This window comes from Sphaeramia orbicularis, chromosome 16, assembly GCF_902148855.1.
Source record: "Sphaeramia orbicularis chromosome 16, fSphaOr1.1, whole genome shotgun sequence".
Lineage (NCBI taxonomy): Eukaryota > Metazoa > Chordata > Actinopteri > Kurtiformes > Apogonidae > Sphaeramia > Sphaeramia orbicularis.
The window spans coordinates 9,802,276-9,818,615 of NC_043972.1; the positions used below are offsets into that span (position 1 = coordinate 9,802,276).

At 36.0% G+C, this 16,340-nt stretch overlaps 1 protein-coding gene across 8 annotated transcripts in view; it reads right to left on the reverse strand.

Annotated features, from left to right (window-relative positions):
- Positions 1-16,340, reverse strand: part of snap91a (synaptosome associated protein 91a) — a 114,815-nt gene that overhangs the window by 5,500 nt on the left and 92,975 nt on the right. For 7 of the 8 annotated variants that reach the window (XM_030157099.1, XM_030157100.1, XM_030157102.1 and 4 more), the window contains 9 exons: positions 14,974-15,108; positions 13,291-13,362; positions 9,124-9,345; positions 4,520-4,696; positions 4,405-4,423; positions 2,808-2,898; positions 1,421-1,507; positions 1,207-1,335; positions 302-390 (listed from right to left, as the gene is read on the reverse strand). In XM_030157099.1, the coding sequence (XP_030012959.1) occupies positions 310-390; positions 1,207-1,335; positions 1,421-1,507; positions 2,808-2,898; positions 4,405-4,423; positions 4,520-4,696; positions 9,124-9,345; positions 13,291-13,362; positions 14,974-15,108 (1,013 nt within the window). In that variant the 3' untranslated portion in view covers positions 302-309. The remainder of the gene's footprint in view (positions 1-301; positions 391-1,206; positions 1,336-1,420; positions 1,508-2,807; positions 2,899-4,404; positions 4,424-4,519; positions 4,697-9,123; positions 9,346-13,290; positions 13,363-14,973; positions 15,109-16,340) is intronic. The other variant, XM_030157101.1, reaches the window with a different exon arrangement.

A 16,340-nucleotide genomic window follows, 5' to 3' on the forward strand; every position in this document is an offset into this window, starting at 1 on the left:
TTAAACCAAACTAACCAATACAATGATATTCATCCCAATATAAAACTATATTCTGACATTAGTCATTATTGTTTTGTACCCCAGACCCCTGTTAGAAAAGAAACACCTGAATTCAACGTGTCCACATACTTTTGTCCATATAGTTTCTAATTACTACCATATTTTCTGTTTGATGATGTTGAGATGACATGAGTCCAGACTCCGTATTTGACCAAATGTGGTTTAAACTGCAGTGATAAACTCTGAAGGAGATCAGAACAGATCAGATGAAATGAGTGAGTCTGGGGTCCTGAACTCCCACCTGGGGGGTTATAAGAAGTCCTTGAGGTCGAGTTCTGCCAGTGGGTCCTTGGGCTTCTTGGGACTCTGGCTTGCAGGTCCTGGAGAAAGCTGAACAACAACAAAAAAAAAACGTAATTAAATTTAGACTCGACATCGAACACATCGACATCAACATTTCTACTTCTGTTTGTATCAATAAATCTACATTATTTCACTGTTTGATCAGACTAATGCTGCCTTCAAGTGCTATGGGAATTATGGTAAATACTACAGGGTGTCCCATAAGTCTCCATACATGGGAAAAATAAATGTTTCTTGACATAAACATTTTTATTTATATAATATGCTCTATATGACTGCCATTTTGTCGGGAACACATTTCAATGCGTGTCCTCCACGGCTGAAGAACTATAGAGAAGAAATATAAAGAAATACATGTTAGAACCATATATGTATGGAATGTATTATGTCTCCTATGTATGGAGACTTATGGGACACCATGTAGTTATGAACTTGAAAATTGCAGATGAATGCCCCCTCATGTATTTTTCACTGGAGAACTGGGACAAAAGTTTGATCCACGAGATGAAAATAACCTTTGAACATTTCAAGGAAGGATTCATCGCGAATAAAAACAATACTTTTATTAACATTCTGTCGCTGTCAGCTGATAGTTTTGCACATTTATAGTATATACAATTTCCCCCCCAAAAAATACTGTTGCAGATAAATTAACACGTCCAAAACTGTTTAACCCAAGTAGCAGGTCATGATAAATTGTCAGACATTTTTCCTTTCACAACAACAAAAGCACTTGAACACAACACACTTGTAATTTCAAATTCACTAGTATAAAGGTTCATTTTCCAAACAGCACATGAAGGCAGCATAAGGCCTGGCTGTTGCTGAAGTGTTCATGGTTACCGGTGCTCCAGGTGCAGCGGCTCCGGGTGCAGCTCCACCCACCCCAGTGAAGGGAGGTCTCATCATGGGCTGTCCCATCATCGGCTGCCCCATCATGGGTTGCATCATGGGAGCTCCTCCTGCAGGAGGCTGCGCAGAGAAAACACACACGAATGCAACGTTTTCCTCCTGATTCAACATCTGACTGTTTCCATGGTTATGAAATCCATCTCACCATCCCAAAACCAGGCTGTGCTCCCATGGGTGGCACCATGGCTCCACCAGGGGGCGCCGCTCCGGGGGCTCCAGGAGCAGCTCCAGCCTGAAGAAGAAAGTTACAGCATGTTATATATAGTCCAGTACGGGGGTGTCAAACATACGGCACAGGGGTCAAAACTGGCCCACTGAAGGGTCCAGTCTGACCCATGGGATGAATTTATATAATGCAAAAATTACACTGAAAATATTAACAATAAAGGGTGTCGAACTACAGACCAAGATGAGCTCATGTCCAACAATAGAATAATAACCAATAAATTAAAAAAAACTACAAACTTTTTTTTGTTTTGGTGCAAAAAATATGAAAATATTTAACTATCCTTCAACTTTAAGATGTAAATAACATGAACAAATATGAAGAAAATATGTGCAATTTTAACAATATTCTGCCTGTTATTAAATATTTTGTGTAATATTGTGTCTAATGCACATGTACAAATGATAAAGTAGGGTATAATATTGTTAAAATTGTCCTTAATTTTCTTCACAAATTTCTGTTTTTTTGTTGTTATTCACATCTTTTTTGTGAAAGGATATTTTGTAAATTGAAATATTTGCATCATTTCATATTTTTTATTGCGCTTAAACAGAGAATAACTTGGGGTTGTCATTATTTATAAGTTATGTTATTATTTTACTGGTCTGGTTGAGATTATAAGGACAGCTACAAACTTTTCTTTGTTCTGGTGCAAAAAGATTAACATTAAATTATGAAAATATTTCCATTTACAAACTATTCTTCAACAATAAAATGGGAATAACTAACAATATTTTGCCTGTTATAAGTGTTTTGTGTCACACTGTGTCTAATGCACATGTGCAAATGATAAGTTGAGGCATAATATTGTTAAAATTGCCCTTCATTTTCTTCATAAATTTCATTTTTTTCTTGTTATTCACATTTTTTTGTGAAAGGGTAGTTTGTAAATTGAAATACTTGCATCATTTAATGTTTTTTATTGCACTTAAACAAATATAAAAACTTAGAGTTGTCATTATTTATAGGTTATTATATTATTATTTTACTGGTTCAGCCCAGTTGAGGTTACATTGGTCTGAATGTGGCCCCTGAACTTATATTAGTTTGAAGCCCTTGGTCTAGTATATTAGAAACCAGTAACTCTTTAACCTCAGATGTTTCATTAATGTCACACAAATGAGCAGGAAATAATGACATTTGTTTTATACTTTTGCCTCAAATAAAAATTCAAACCCATGTCAGTTCCATCTTATTACTGTGTTCTGAGTCTGAACTGGTGGATGTAAACCTGACGTGCGCTGTGATTGAACTGTTTTGGTTGAAGTGTGTTTACATGGTGGGGGGGGGGGGGGCTGACTCCTACCATGGGGGCTCCTGGCGTCGCCCAGCTGGTCGGGGCCACCTGGGGCATCCAGTTGGCACCTCCGGTCAGCTTCTTCTCACTCATCGGGTCCCTGATAAAAACATATGATGGATCTTAGACTGAGGTCATTATAACACAAACACTCACACTTCTACGTCTGTTGGATTTTCAGAAACCAGGAAACTTTAGGACAAAAACTCACGGGGTATTTTTGCACAATTACAGCAGAAACAGAGTCTGATGCTACGTTCACACTGCAGGTATTAATGATTTTTTTTCCCCATGGTTGTTCACGTTATAATGTAAATGTGATGCCATCAGACTCATGTGTGAACAGCCATAGCCTTGGGGGGGGGGGGGGGGGGGGGGGCAAACTCATTTTCTTTCAGGTTCCAAATTCAGCCCAATTTGATATGGGTTTATTTTGGTATCTGGCACTTTGCCAGCTTTTTTAGACCCAATAATTAAAGTTAAATGTAGACATATTTCCCCCCAGGATGGACCTAATGATGACCTCAGATAAATGCACAAGAATTATCCTCTTGCTCTGAGCTATCTCATAATTAACAAATTTTTAATCAAATATTGGGTCCAAAAATAGGACCCAAAGATGGACATTAAAACTACCTGGGTGTCAGTGCATTAGATGTGAAAACATGTGTGTAAATGGTCTTCTGTAGACTATAAATAAAGACACTGTGTGGAGCCTAGTGGTTTTTCTAATCCACACATGTGAGTTTTTCATCAATCTCAGTCTCATTCCAGGTTTGGTGTGGAACCCATTGTGTCCACTGGTGTTACATACAGAACACAAATAAACTGCAAATGATTTTACAACACTGGTCATTTTTGTGAAACACTCTGTCTTGAATAATTAGTTCAATTCCCAAAATGTACCTGTAAGAGAATAAAAAGATATATATATATATAAAAAAATAATAGCACATAATTTTTGTGTCCTTTTGACTGTGTTACATCCAGATTTTTGTATTAAATATAATGTAAAATAATATAAAAATGTGTTTCATCTGAAAAACAGTTTCTTTTATCTCAGTAAATATTTATTTTTAAAACAGACCCAATTATGAACTGACAACAAAGAAGGCATAACAACGACGAGAATAAATAGATAGATAGATAGATAGATAGATAGATAGATAGATAGATAGATAGATAGATAGATAGATAGATAGATAGATAGATAAGTAAATAAGTAAAACATACGTAAATCAATAAAATAAGGAGGATAAAAATGAGGATCCACCAATAAGTACAAATTCAGTCAGAAAAAGAAAGAAAAATAATATTATAATGTAAATGGACAGACAAATTCACTCAAGGTAATTGGAATAAAACTGAAGAGCAGATAAGCTTTTTTTATTTGTTAAATTCAATACGTTTTAGAGACTCAAAATAAATTTTCAGCGGAATTAAAAATAATTTAAATAATGGGGATGATTTGGACATTTTTGTTTTATATTTATTAAATTTATCCAAGTGCTTCTAAACTTGTCTCATAACATCAGTCTCCATCTGGTTTGGGTCTGTTTCATAGAAGCACCCAAAAGTAAAAATACAAACATCTGCACACACTTACTTTTTCTTGACTCCAAGGTCTGAAAAAAAAAAAAACAGAAATAAAGGAAAGTCAACATTTAATCTGTTAATTTCTTACTAATAAACCCCTCCAGGGCAGAACGGCTGCAGCCTACCTCCGACCAGGTTGGCCAGTGACGAGTCCAGATCTCCTGCCATGGTTTTGGTGGGCGGGGGGGTGGCGGGCGGAGCGGCGGCTGGAAGGCCTCCCGCCGACGCTGGGGTTCCCATGCTTCCTCCTGTGCTCTGCGGCGTCACGGCGGGCATCAGCAAGTCGCCTAATCCATCAAACACTTCAGGAGAGGGTGAGGACGGCGGGACAGCAGAGAAACAACAGGGATTAGAAAAAACGACAAATCCCTAATGTGGCTGTGACACAGACAGGGGCATGATGGGACGGTGAGGAGCACAATCCAGCTGCGACGGCGTCTGGAGGCAGCTGTGCATCGCATGCACGAGGCAGGAGCGCCGCTTTAATCAGGCATTCAGAGGGACGGAACCGCTATTGGTTCAGAGGGTGAACATAGACCAGTCGCATTTTAGTAAAGACGAGGGACACGTTTTTAACCAAGTGCCATCAAGGACCAAATGTTTGCAGGTTTCACCTCAAAATATCCACGAATAAGAACCTTTTCTGAGTCTGAATATGGTTTTAACGTCCAAGAGGTCAGATGGGCATCATTTAGGATCGATACCAATTATTATTAATCAAGGAGCCTGAATATTCATAAGTGATTAAACATAGTCTGTGTTCTTATTACAATTACTATTATCATTTATTTATTTTATATTGTATTGGGGTTTTTTTTGCACATGCATCTTTATGCATGTTCATTTTTTCTTGCACTTCATTCTCTTACTGCCTTGACTATTGAATTTCCCCATTGTGGGATCAATAAAGTCTAATCTAATCTAACCTAATGTAATCTAACCTAATTTAATATAATCTAAACTAATTAATCTAATTTCATCTAATATAACCTAATTTAACCAAATGTAATGTAATGTAATCTAATCTAATTTAATTTAATTTGATCTAATCTAACCTAATCCAATCTAACCTAATCTAAAATAATTTAATCTAATATAATGTCATCTAATCTAATCTAACCTAATCTAACCTAACCTAATTTAATATAATCTAAACTAATTAATCTAATTTCATCTAATATAATCTAATTTAACCAAATGTAATGTAATGTAATGTAATCTAATTTAATTTGATCTAATCTAACCTAACCTAATCTAACCTAAAATAATCTAATCTAACCTAATTTAATCTAATATAATTTCATCTAATCTAATCTAATTTAATTTAATTTGATCTAATCTAACCTAATATAAAATAATTTAATCTAATATAATGTCATTTAAGATAATCTAATTTAATCTAACCTAATCTAATCTAATCTAACCTAATTTAATCTAACCTAACATAGTGATACACAGTGCAACATTCACCAATGAACATAGTCTTTATCAGAGAACCACATTTTTTTTTAATACTTCACACATAGTTTGTATTTGCATATTTACTCTATCCTGCATAAATGGTGTCCGTTTTATTTATTGCTGTTTCCTCTGGAGCCAAGTGAATTGAAATTGAATTGAATGTAAATTTTAAATGACAAAGTCTGTCTACGTTTGCAATAGAAATAAAGATGTTCATGTTAAATTGCACCACAAATGCCTTTCAACTGATGAGCAGTAATAATAATTTCAGCAATATTTATAATTTAACCCATGAAGACCCAGTGCTGGTTTTGAGTCAGTTCCCAAATGAATTTTTCTGTTTTTTAACCTCTCTTACGTGATTTATCACCATTTATTCTAATATGATCCTATGTTAGTTTGCATTTTTAAGCAAAAAATCTGGTATTTTTCTATATTTAACGTAGAAGTTCATAAAAGTTCAGATGAAAATTCAGATTGATCTCATTAAAAACAGAGAAAACTGAAAACAGTGACCTTCTCAATAAAATATTATTATTATTTTGTAGCTATTCTAATTTGTTTTCATTCACTTTATTTATTGTTTTATTTGTTTTAGGTCAGTTTGTTATCTTTTATTTTTTCAACTTTCAGTTTGTGGCTTATTTTGTTCATGTTTATTTTTTTTTTAGATTTATTATTAATTTTGTTGCTTATTTTATTCTTTTTTTTTTTTTTTTTTTTACTTTATTTCAGTCAATTTTTGATTATTTTTTCCACATTATTTATTATTTTGTAGTTTTTTTGGGGGGTTTTTTAAACAAATTTTTGTTAATTTTATCCAAAGTCATTGATCTAACTCCACTGGTTTTACTGGTGAATCAGTGTTGTAGAAAATGACAGGGTTTCCATGGTAACTACGGAGCCTCTGAACGTCCAAATGGGTCATATCTGATGACCATGAAAAGACAACAAACTGCAATTATTTACATGTATTAATAGGATAAGTGGATCAACAGGTATTAAACAGTTTAGATCAGTAAATGATCTAGGTTACTGGAGGATATTTGGGTCTTTATGGGTTAATACATTGAACTGTGGGGGTTTTAAATAATAAATAAAATTCATTTTTGATACAAAGGATTATGTCAGATGAATGAGATGAATTTGTCATCAGCTGTCAGATAAAAAAACAATGATAATGATGTATATAAAGATCTGATCAGAGCATCATTGTGTATTAACGCTATGTTCCTTTATATCATCGTCACCAAATCCAGACCTGCGTATTCAACCGTTCGCTTAAGCCTTGAGTGCACATGTTTAAATGAAATACTAAATGTAAAAGAGGCTTTTCTGCACACAACAGAACGTTTTGTCTCATGCAGGAGACAGTTGGGTGTTAAAACATGCAAAGCAGGTCAATCCTTAAAAGACGCAGAAGGGGGGCGGACGTGTCCAAACTGCACATGCTGCAATGTACTGAGGGACTGGACTCACCAATTACAGATTAGAAGAAGCAAGCAATGACCCAGCAGAGTGGAAAGGGTACAAATGGAGGTAAAAATAGAGCATGGAGCAGAAGAAACAAAGATAGAAATATGTGTCAATAGTGTTGGGAGGAGGTGGGATGAGCAGGGAGTGGAGAAAAAAGCTCAGTCTGTGAACGTTTGAGAGAAGAAATTGAGAAAAAGAAAAGTCATTGGCAGAGTGGAAGCAGTGCTGAGGAGTTAAGCATCAGCAGAAACAACAGTTTTACATAAAGGAGGACAGCGACAGCAGCACATGTCAGTGTCATTCATGCAGAAGTGGAGAACAGCTGCAGCAAAGAAGCCCGTCTGAAAGCAGAGACCAGGATCTACGGACGTTTGGAAGTTTTTATGAACCACAGCAGATAGATAGATTAAAAAAGTTCACAAAATTAGGGGAAAAACTGGATAAAAATAAGCATTGAAATGAGTAAAGACCAAAAGTAAGTAGCAAAATGAGTAAGAAATGAACAAAATAGGCAAGAAAATTGACAAAATTAAAAATAAATTGGATAAGATATACAATACAATACAATAACTGAACAAAAAAACTATGAAATATTCCACAAAATGAAGAAAAATTAACAATAATTTCAAAAAACCAATTACACTGAACAAAAAGAAAAAAAAAATCAACAAAACTGAATAAAAAAAAGGAACAAAACAATCAACAAATTTAACAGAAAAGAACAAAAGGTAAAAAATAAGTCAAAAACTGAACAAAATGAGACAATTTATAAAAACTGAACGAAATAGGCAAGAAAAGGGACATAAATAAAAATAAATTAGAAAAGATAGCCAATACAATATGATAAATGAACAAATAAAGGAAATATTCCACAAACCCAAGAAAAATTAAGAAAAATAATTAAAAAAAAAACACTTATACTGAACAAAAAGAAAAAAAAATCAACAAAACTGAATAAAAAAAGGAACAAAACAATCAACAAAAGAAACAGAAAAGAACAAAAGGGTAAAAATAAGTAAAAAAAAAAAAAAGGACAAAACGAGACACAATTGATAAAAACTGAACATAATAGGCAAGAAAAGGGACAAAAAATAAAAATGAATTAGAAAAGATATCTAGTATAATACAATAAATGAACAAAAAAGGAAATATTCCGCAAACTGAAGAAAAATTAAGAAAAATAATTTAGAAAACCAATTACACTGAACAAAAAGAAAAAAAAAATCAACAAAACTGAATAAAAAGGCAAAAAAACAATCAACAAAATGAACAGTCATGAACAAAAGGGAAAAAATAATTCAAAAAAATTGACAAAATGAATGCAATAATACTATAAATGACTACAGAAAGACTTAAATATCTCACAAAATGATGAGAAATTTACCAAAAGAGAAAAAAAAATCAACCAAATAAGGAAAAATTAACAAAATAATCCAAAAAATGAGCCAAAGTTGAACAAAATAATATGGATGGATCTATTGTAATAGATTTCTACCACAACTAACCATCTACTTCCTTCACATCTCACTTAAAAATATAAATCTCCCATTAAACTTTAAGGAAATATCGATGTTTTTATTTCAAATTAGTATGAACAGGACATCTTACAGCTGTAGACATGATGTGTCCCAATACTTTTGTCCACATACTTTATAAACAACCACATTTCCTTCGAATTTAATGGTAGATTAAACCTGAGTAGATTTGAACAGAACCCTTAAATATCACACAGTCCATAAAGCATGTTTTATTACAATGAAATGCAAATAAAAACCCATCACCGTGCACTTACTTGAGGCATCGAAGCCACCAGAGGGCGCTGCTGCTGCTGTGGTGGTGGCGGCTGCAGGTTCTGCTGTTGCTGTGGCCGGAACAATAGGAACGGCTGAAACTGCAGCAGGAACCGGTGGTGTCGGGGAGGGAAGAGACCCCAGAGCATCGAAGCCGGACTCCAGGAGGTCGTTCTGAGCAGGGACCGGGGCCACTGTGGGGGCCAGGGTGGGGGACATCAGGCCTGGGGGGGAGGGGGGGTCAAAGTGACAGAAGAATAGTGGTTTTACATGTGTCCATATATTAAAACTATATAAGCCAGGAATGGACCGAGAGTGGGTTTAAACTGAGAACATTCAGTGGAATCAGGACACACAGACAAGACGGTCGATAAAGGTCAAAGGTCAGTGTTATTGTGTGTCTTTATCTTTAACCCATAAACATCCAGTATTACTTCTGTGTCAGTTCCCAAATGATTTTTACCCTCTGTTTAACCTTTCCTACATGATTTACAGTGTTGGGGAGTCTTAAACTACATGCAGTTGAACTTTGGAATTCAACTATATTCAGATTTTACACAGTAGTTCAAGTGCTTTTTGGGTAATTTTTTTGGACCGTACTTTCCGGACTACAAGCCGCTACTTTTTTCTCGTTTTGAACCCCGCGGCTTATACAGTGATGCAGCTCAAGTATAGATCTTTATGGGCTAATGGCCACCAGGGGGCGCTCTAGCAGGAAGCGCAAAAGTGAGACAGACGGGGGAAGAGGTGATGAAGAGGAGAAGTTTTAACAATCATTTTGCATGTCATGCACAAACCCTCATCATGGAAAACACAGGAAGAAATGCATATGATGCAGCTTTGAAGTTAAAACCAATCGATGCGTCTGTCTAAGAAGGAAATAGAGCTGCAGCACCGAAGTGCCATTGAGCAACAACGGAGGAGAGACTGAGAAGGAGAGTGACGGAGCTGAGGCTGTTCAACTCTGACACTGAAGAAGACGACTGCAGTGGTTTAATGAGCAGAGGGAAGATGAAGATACAGATCTATGACTTTTCTGGGTTTTTGAACCAGCCGTGTTACAGGCACTGTTTGGAAAAACGCAGTTAAGGTATGGAAATAAATATTTAAATAATCTTTCTGTTTAACATCTTTCTGTGTAAATATCTCATGTCATAACGTGGACACCTGCGGCTTACAGTCAGGTGCGACTTATATTCTGTTGCACCTTATAGCCCGGAAAGTACGGTAGTTTACTCAATTTGCAAACTATAACATAAAAGTAAGGGTTTTTTTAGATTTCTTTTTGAATCATAATTTCCGGTCTATAAGCCAACAACAATGATGCGGCTAATTTATACTTTGATCCAGCCGTTGAAGAAGAAAATAGAGTTGCTGCATGTAAGCTTGGCATCAATCAATCCATGGTGAGATGTTGGAGACGGCAGCGAGAAGTGTGGGTGTGGCTTATAGTCAGCCAACAGCCAATAGTCTGGAGAGTACAGTAATATAAATTGCATTTGTCCACTGAACACAGACAGTCCCTTTTTCTTTCCTTTTGAATCGCGTTGAAACCATGATCATGTCATGACATCACTGCCAACTCTGCCTCTGATTGGCTGACCCTGGCAACACTTGAATGCTTCACAGATGTACGATCATTACTAACGCAGGGATTAAAGCAAAAATTTTTCATCTGACTGAAAATTTTCTTCTGGTCAAAATCATTGGCCACTATTAAAAATGATGCAATACAATACTACTATAGCGTACAAGTTTATATAGTCAAATTTGGCAATACTGTAAAACACACTGAATGGAAGAGTGTACAGGTGTAGAAGATTAGTAACATGGAGAGAAAAAATGTCATGAGTGGAGTTGGTGGGGGTCCTCCCCCAGAAAATTTTTAAAGCTTCAGGTCAATTTTGGTGCTCTCTGGTTAATTTTAAAGGGTATGAAAGCCTTTGAAGCAAGTGAAAATAATAACTAGAAGAAAACCTTACTGCAAAAAATGAGTGAAAAACTTTTTATTTAACAATTTAGGAACTCCTAAAACATAACTCCAACTCCAACAGCACATGAATTTTGGGGAAAATGTCTGTGTAAATGTAACCCTAACCAACTAATCTTTTATTTTTTCTGCTTTTTGGCACTGCAAATACCAAGGGTGTTACTCATTCATTCAATGTTATCTTCGTACTGTACCACACAGATAGAAATAAGATGCTAAACGGGTAAAGCACGTATGCAGTCGGGCGCGTAACCGCGTAAGGCCGCGGCGCACACAGCCGCACGCACGGGAAGGGCACATACACACAAACACACACACACACACACACTAGTCATATACCGGCAAGAGGAGATAAGCTATGAACCCAAACATGAAGGTCCATGTAGATCAGTTGTGTCTTCTTCCCTTTTCGCTGTGGTTCTTTCATAATGAAAGCTACTTGTTAGCACTAAACTAAAGTTAGCGTCTGGAGGCTGAACTTCGGTAAAGCTAAACTTGTCCATGTGTTTCTGAGGCACATAATGAGCAGCGTTTCCTTCCAAACATAAATCGTCATCAATCTCTCCTCCCGACATAAAAATAAAGAAGTCATCTTATTCTCATCACTGTTAAACCTATCAGTCCCCTGTGCGTGGCGTGCCTGTGTTAAACACCTGCAGACCCAGGACAGCAGACCCAGGACAGGATCGCGGAGAAACACGTGGGGAAGTTACTTCAATATGACTTTTTTCCCCCCTCAATTTTTCCATTTGACGGAAAACCGTTGTGGTGACGGAGAACTTTAATCCCTGTACTAACGTCATGTCGTCGTCACCATCATGGACAGCCCTCCCACCATCACCACTACCCCCGATAGTGACGTGCCACCCCAACCACGGCCATATTTGGTTTCATATACACCACATGTACATTGTCAATTTAACACTGAAAATAAAAAGTAGTTGTTAAAACTACTTTTTCTAGCTGTAGTTTTCCAAACTACATTTCTCCAGATGTAGAAATATAGTTTGTTTGAACTTCTACTATGATGAATGACTGTAGTTTTACAAGCTATGCTTACAAAGTAGCTTCTCCACCACTGGTGATTTATTACCTTCTGTTCTTCAGGAACCAATAGCCCTTCTGCTCTATGGACATGTGATATTTATCATCTGAATGTTCCCAGGGTTCCAACTGAAATGGGGAAGCCAGTCTTCAGTTTTACCGTCCCCTCTGCCTGGAATACTCTTCAGTTGGAACTGAAAATATCAGAACTCATCTCCCTAAACAGTGAGAATCCTTTGGACTGAGCCTGTGTTTTTACATTGTTTGCTGACCTCGACCAGACCTTGCATTTTTAAAGATTGCTGGTAACCCAAACTACACTGCATTTTAAAAATTCTGTCAAACTGTTATTATTTTGTGGTCTTGGTAAATTACCGTCTGTTTATTTATTTATTTGTTTATTGTCATCACTGGTCTTTGAACCTATTTTTCATTATGGTTTGTGCCGCCCTTGTAAAAAAGATCTCGATCTCAATGGGATTTTATCTGGTTAAATAACGGTTAAATTTAAAAAATACATAACATCATCCTCTGTATTTGGCATTTTTTCAGGGACAATTATTTTCCTATATTTAACTCACTGATCATGTAGATGTTCATAAAAACTCTGAGCTCATACAAAGGTTATTATGTTAAAAACAGGAAAAAACTGAAGAAAATGTGCCTTTTCCAGTCAAATCTCTCATTAACGGAACATAAACCCAGTGTGTCCATCCACTGTCATTGATCCAACTCCATGGGTTTTACTGGTGAATCAATGTTGTAGAAGATGACAGTGTTTCCACGTTAAATCAAATCTAGTTCCTTCAATCACTGGCTGCAGATTTCAGACTGTTTTCATGGAAGTTGTGACCTCTGAGCCTCTTCGTTCATCAGTTAATGGCTGCATAAACATCGAGCAGTAGCGTTTCCAAATGACTCCACTTTGAAACGTCTGTGTAATGAAATCCAACCGCTGAAGCCAAGTCTCTGTCAATATTAATTTGACAAATGCATCTTCATCATTACTCACTGCACTACTTCAGCGAATCAGCTTCAAACATTTGCCAGGAGACGAACTCTCGTGTAAAACTCCTATTAAAGTTTTCAAGGAGTCGTTTTCATCCTGGATGTGGGGAAGTAGGCGGAGTCTTACCTCCCAGCAGGTCGTCTCCGGGTCCTCCGGGGGCGGAGCTTTGGGCGTCGTCCACAGGGCTGCTGAAGGAGTCTGAGGTGATCCACAATGCAGCATGGGGGCAGAAAGGGGTTAAAGGTCAACCCTGGGCCACTGAGACACAGCCGGGGTAAGAGACAAGGTTAATTCAACCAAGAAAAGGAGGAGCTACGATGAAAACAAATATTGAACATGTCAGGATTCGAGATGATTATTCAACCACAGAGGTACATATTTACCTTTAATATAGTATATTGTAGAGGAAAATCGCAGTTTTATGTTAATTCATTCATTCTACAGCAGAGGTGTCAGTATAGTATACGTTCAACACGACGTATTCTAGAACAGGACCTAGAACAGAGCCTTGTGGAATGCCAACGGACAAAAACTGATATAGTGTTGAAATGAATTTTCTGATTCTGGCCAGTGTATCTTTTGGTAACTGGATTTTCTTTTTTAGATATCGTAGGCATTCTTCCTCCATGAATGCCTACGAACTCCAGATTTCGTACGAACTGGAAGATTCGTACAAACCCATCATTCATAAGAAATCTTTGTGACCCAGGCCAGTGTATATTTTGGTAATTGGAATTTCTTTTCAAAAACAAAATGGAAATGGAAAAATGGACAAAACACCTGTTTTTTTCATTTTCTGAGACTAGATGTTGTCATTTTCAAGGTCTAGGTTGTCAGTGTATCTTTTGGTAATTGGATTTTCTTTTAAGAAACAAAACAAAAACTAGTGGTTAATTGATTTTAAAATAGACAAATTAAAATTGAATTTCAAGGCGTTTTTCTTTTTCAGTGTCAAAACAGATAAACCAAATAACAAAAACAACCCAGACTGATATTTGTTGTCTCTTTCACCTGTTTTGTTTTTCATTTTCTGTCATTTTCAAGGAAACAGCGCTAATGCCATCGAGGTCACAAAGATTCTTACGAACGATGAGTTTGTACGAATCTTCCAGTTCGTACGAAATCTGGAGTTCGTTGACATTCATGGAGGGATCCAGATTTCTTACAAAACCAGTTGTAAGAATCTTTGTGACCTTGGCATTTGCACTCTTTCCTTGAAAATGACTATTTTTTCTTAGCTCAAACTTAAACTTACATAAATAATGAAAATGGAGTGTTTTGTAAGTGTAATTTCTCAGGTTTTACACCATTCTTTTCTGCTCTGTGTCACCACAATCAAAATTAATAAGCAGAAACAAGAAGACGAAAACAAATAAAGACCCAAAAATGACTGAAGTGTAAACATATGTGGTCTATGTATCATGTTCTGTAGCTGTGAGTGTGTATAAATGCAAATAAAGTAAAATTATTTGATACTACATATTTGAACCATAATGTGGAACTGAATTCTCTTGTGCTTAAAATGGAAAATTGGTATAAAAATAGTATAAAAGGAAGTGTATCAGTATCAGAGCTTCAAAAATATCTGAACAAAACCTTGAGCTGAGATTAAATATAATCAATCATATAAGGTTTTTTCATTATTTCCTGTTTTTTCTGGTTGTATCTAAAGAAAACAGAATGAAAAATAAATATGTACGATCATTTCAACCCTGAAAAACAACTGAACTAAAGGTGGACTGAGCCTTGTGTACAGGACTGTATCTGTGGTGTGTTTAAGGACATCTGTGGTGTGTTTAAGGACAGTACCCAGCAGGTCTATGACTGGTGCTGGCTCTGCTTTGGGGGGGCTGGGGGCCTCAGGGGAGGGGGACTGGGCTTCAGCTGGAGCCGGAGCCGGGGCCGGAGCTGGAGTCGGGGCCGGAGCCGGAGAAGAAAAGGAGTCTAAAAAAGGAGACGGACAGGATTAAATTCCAGCTGAAGTCTGTGTTTGTCAGATTCAGATGCATGAACAGGAGAATGCTTTCCTCATGCAGTGTCGTTACGTTTGGCAGAACATGCAGAGAAGAACGCAAGCACCGCTGCATCTGAACTCTGATCCACATCCTTGAAGTGTGCATCATTTAGATCAGGGGTGTCAAATATACGGCCCAGGGGCCAAAACCAGTCAACAAAAGGGTCCAAACCGGCCCATGGGCAAAAATTACACTGAAGATATTAACAACCAAGAGTGTCAAAACCAGTTCAGTTCAGGTTCCACAAACTGAACAATAATATAATACACACACACATATATACATATATATATATATATATATATATATATATATATATATATATATATATATATATATAATATTTTATCCCTATATAGTGTATAGAGTTGGCTTTTGTATATTTTACTATTTCTTTCTAGTTTGTATATTGTCATAATTTTTCGGTACAATTTTGTGTGATATTTTCATACAGTCGTTCTGCATTGTTCCTGTACCAGCAACAATAAAGATCTATTCTATTCTATTCTATTCTATTCTATTCTATTCTATTCTATTCTATAATACTATCATAACAGCCTATAAATAATGACAACTCCAAATTTTTTTCTTTGTTTTAGTGTCAAAAAGTAAAATGACATGAAAATGTTTATCCTATATACTATCCTTTCAAAAAAATGTGAACAACCTGAAATGTCTTAATAGAAATAAGTGTAATTTTAACAATATTCTGCCTGTTACTAAATGTTTTGTGTATTTGTAGATCCACTGGGATCTGTATGTTTTAACGTACGTGTATAAATTATAAGCTGAGGAATAATATTGTTAAAATTGTACTTATTTTTCTTAAGAAATTTCATGTTGTTCATGGTTTTTCTGTCATTTTGTAGACCTTGTTTTAAATTCTATCTATCTATCTATCTATCTATCTATCTATCTATCTATCTATCTATCTATCTATCTATCTATCTATCTATCTATCTATCTATCTATCTATCTATCTATCTATCTATCTATCTATCTATCTATCTATCTATCTATCTATCCTATCCTATCCTATCCTATCCTATCCTATTCTATTCCATTACATTTATCTGATTACTCCCAGTTATTGGATTTTTATGGTCATGTAAACAGACTCATTGTTAGTGGTTCTAAAATAACTATTTTTTATTTATTTTA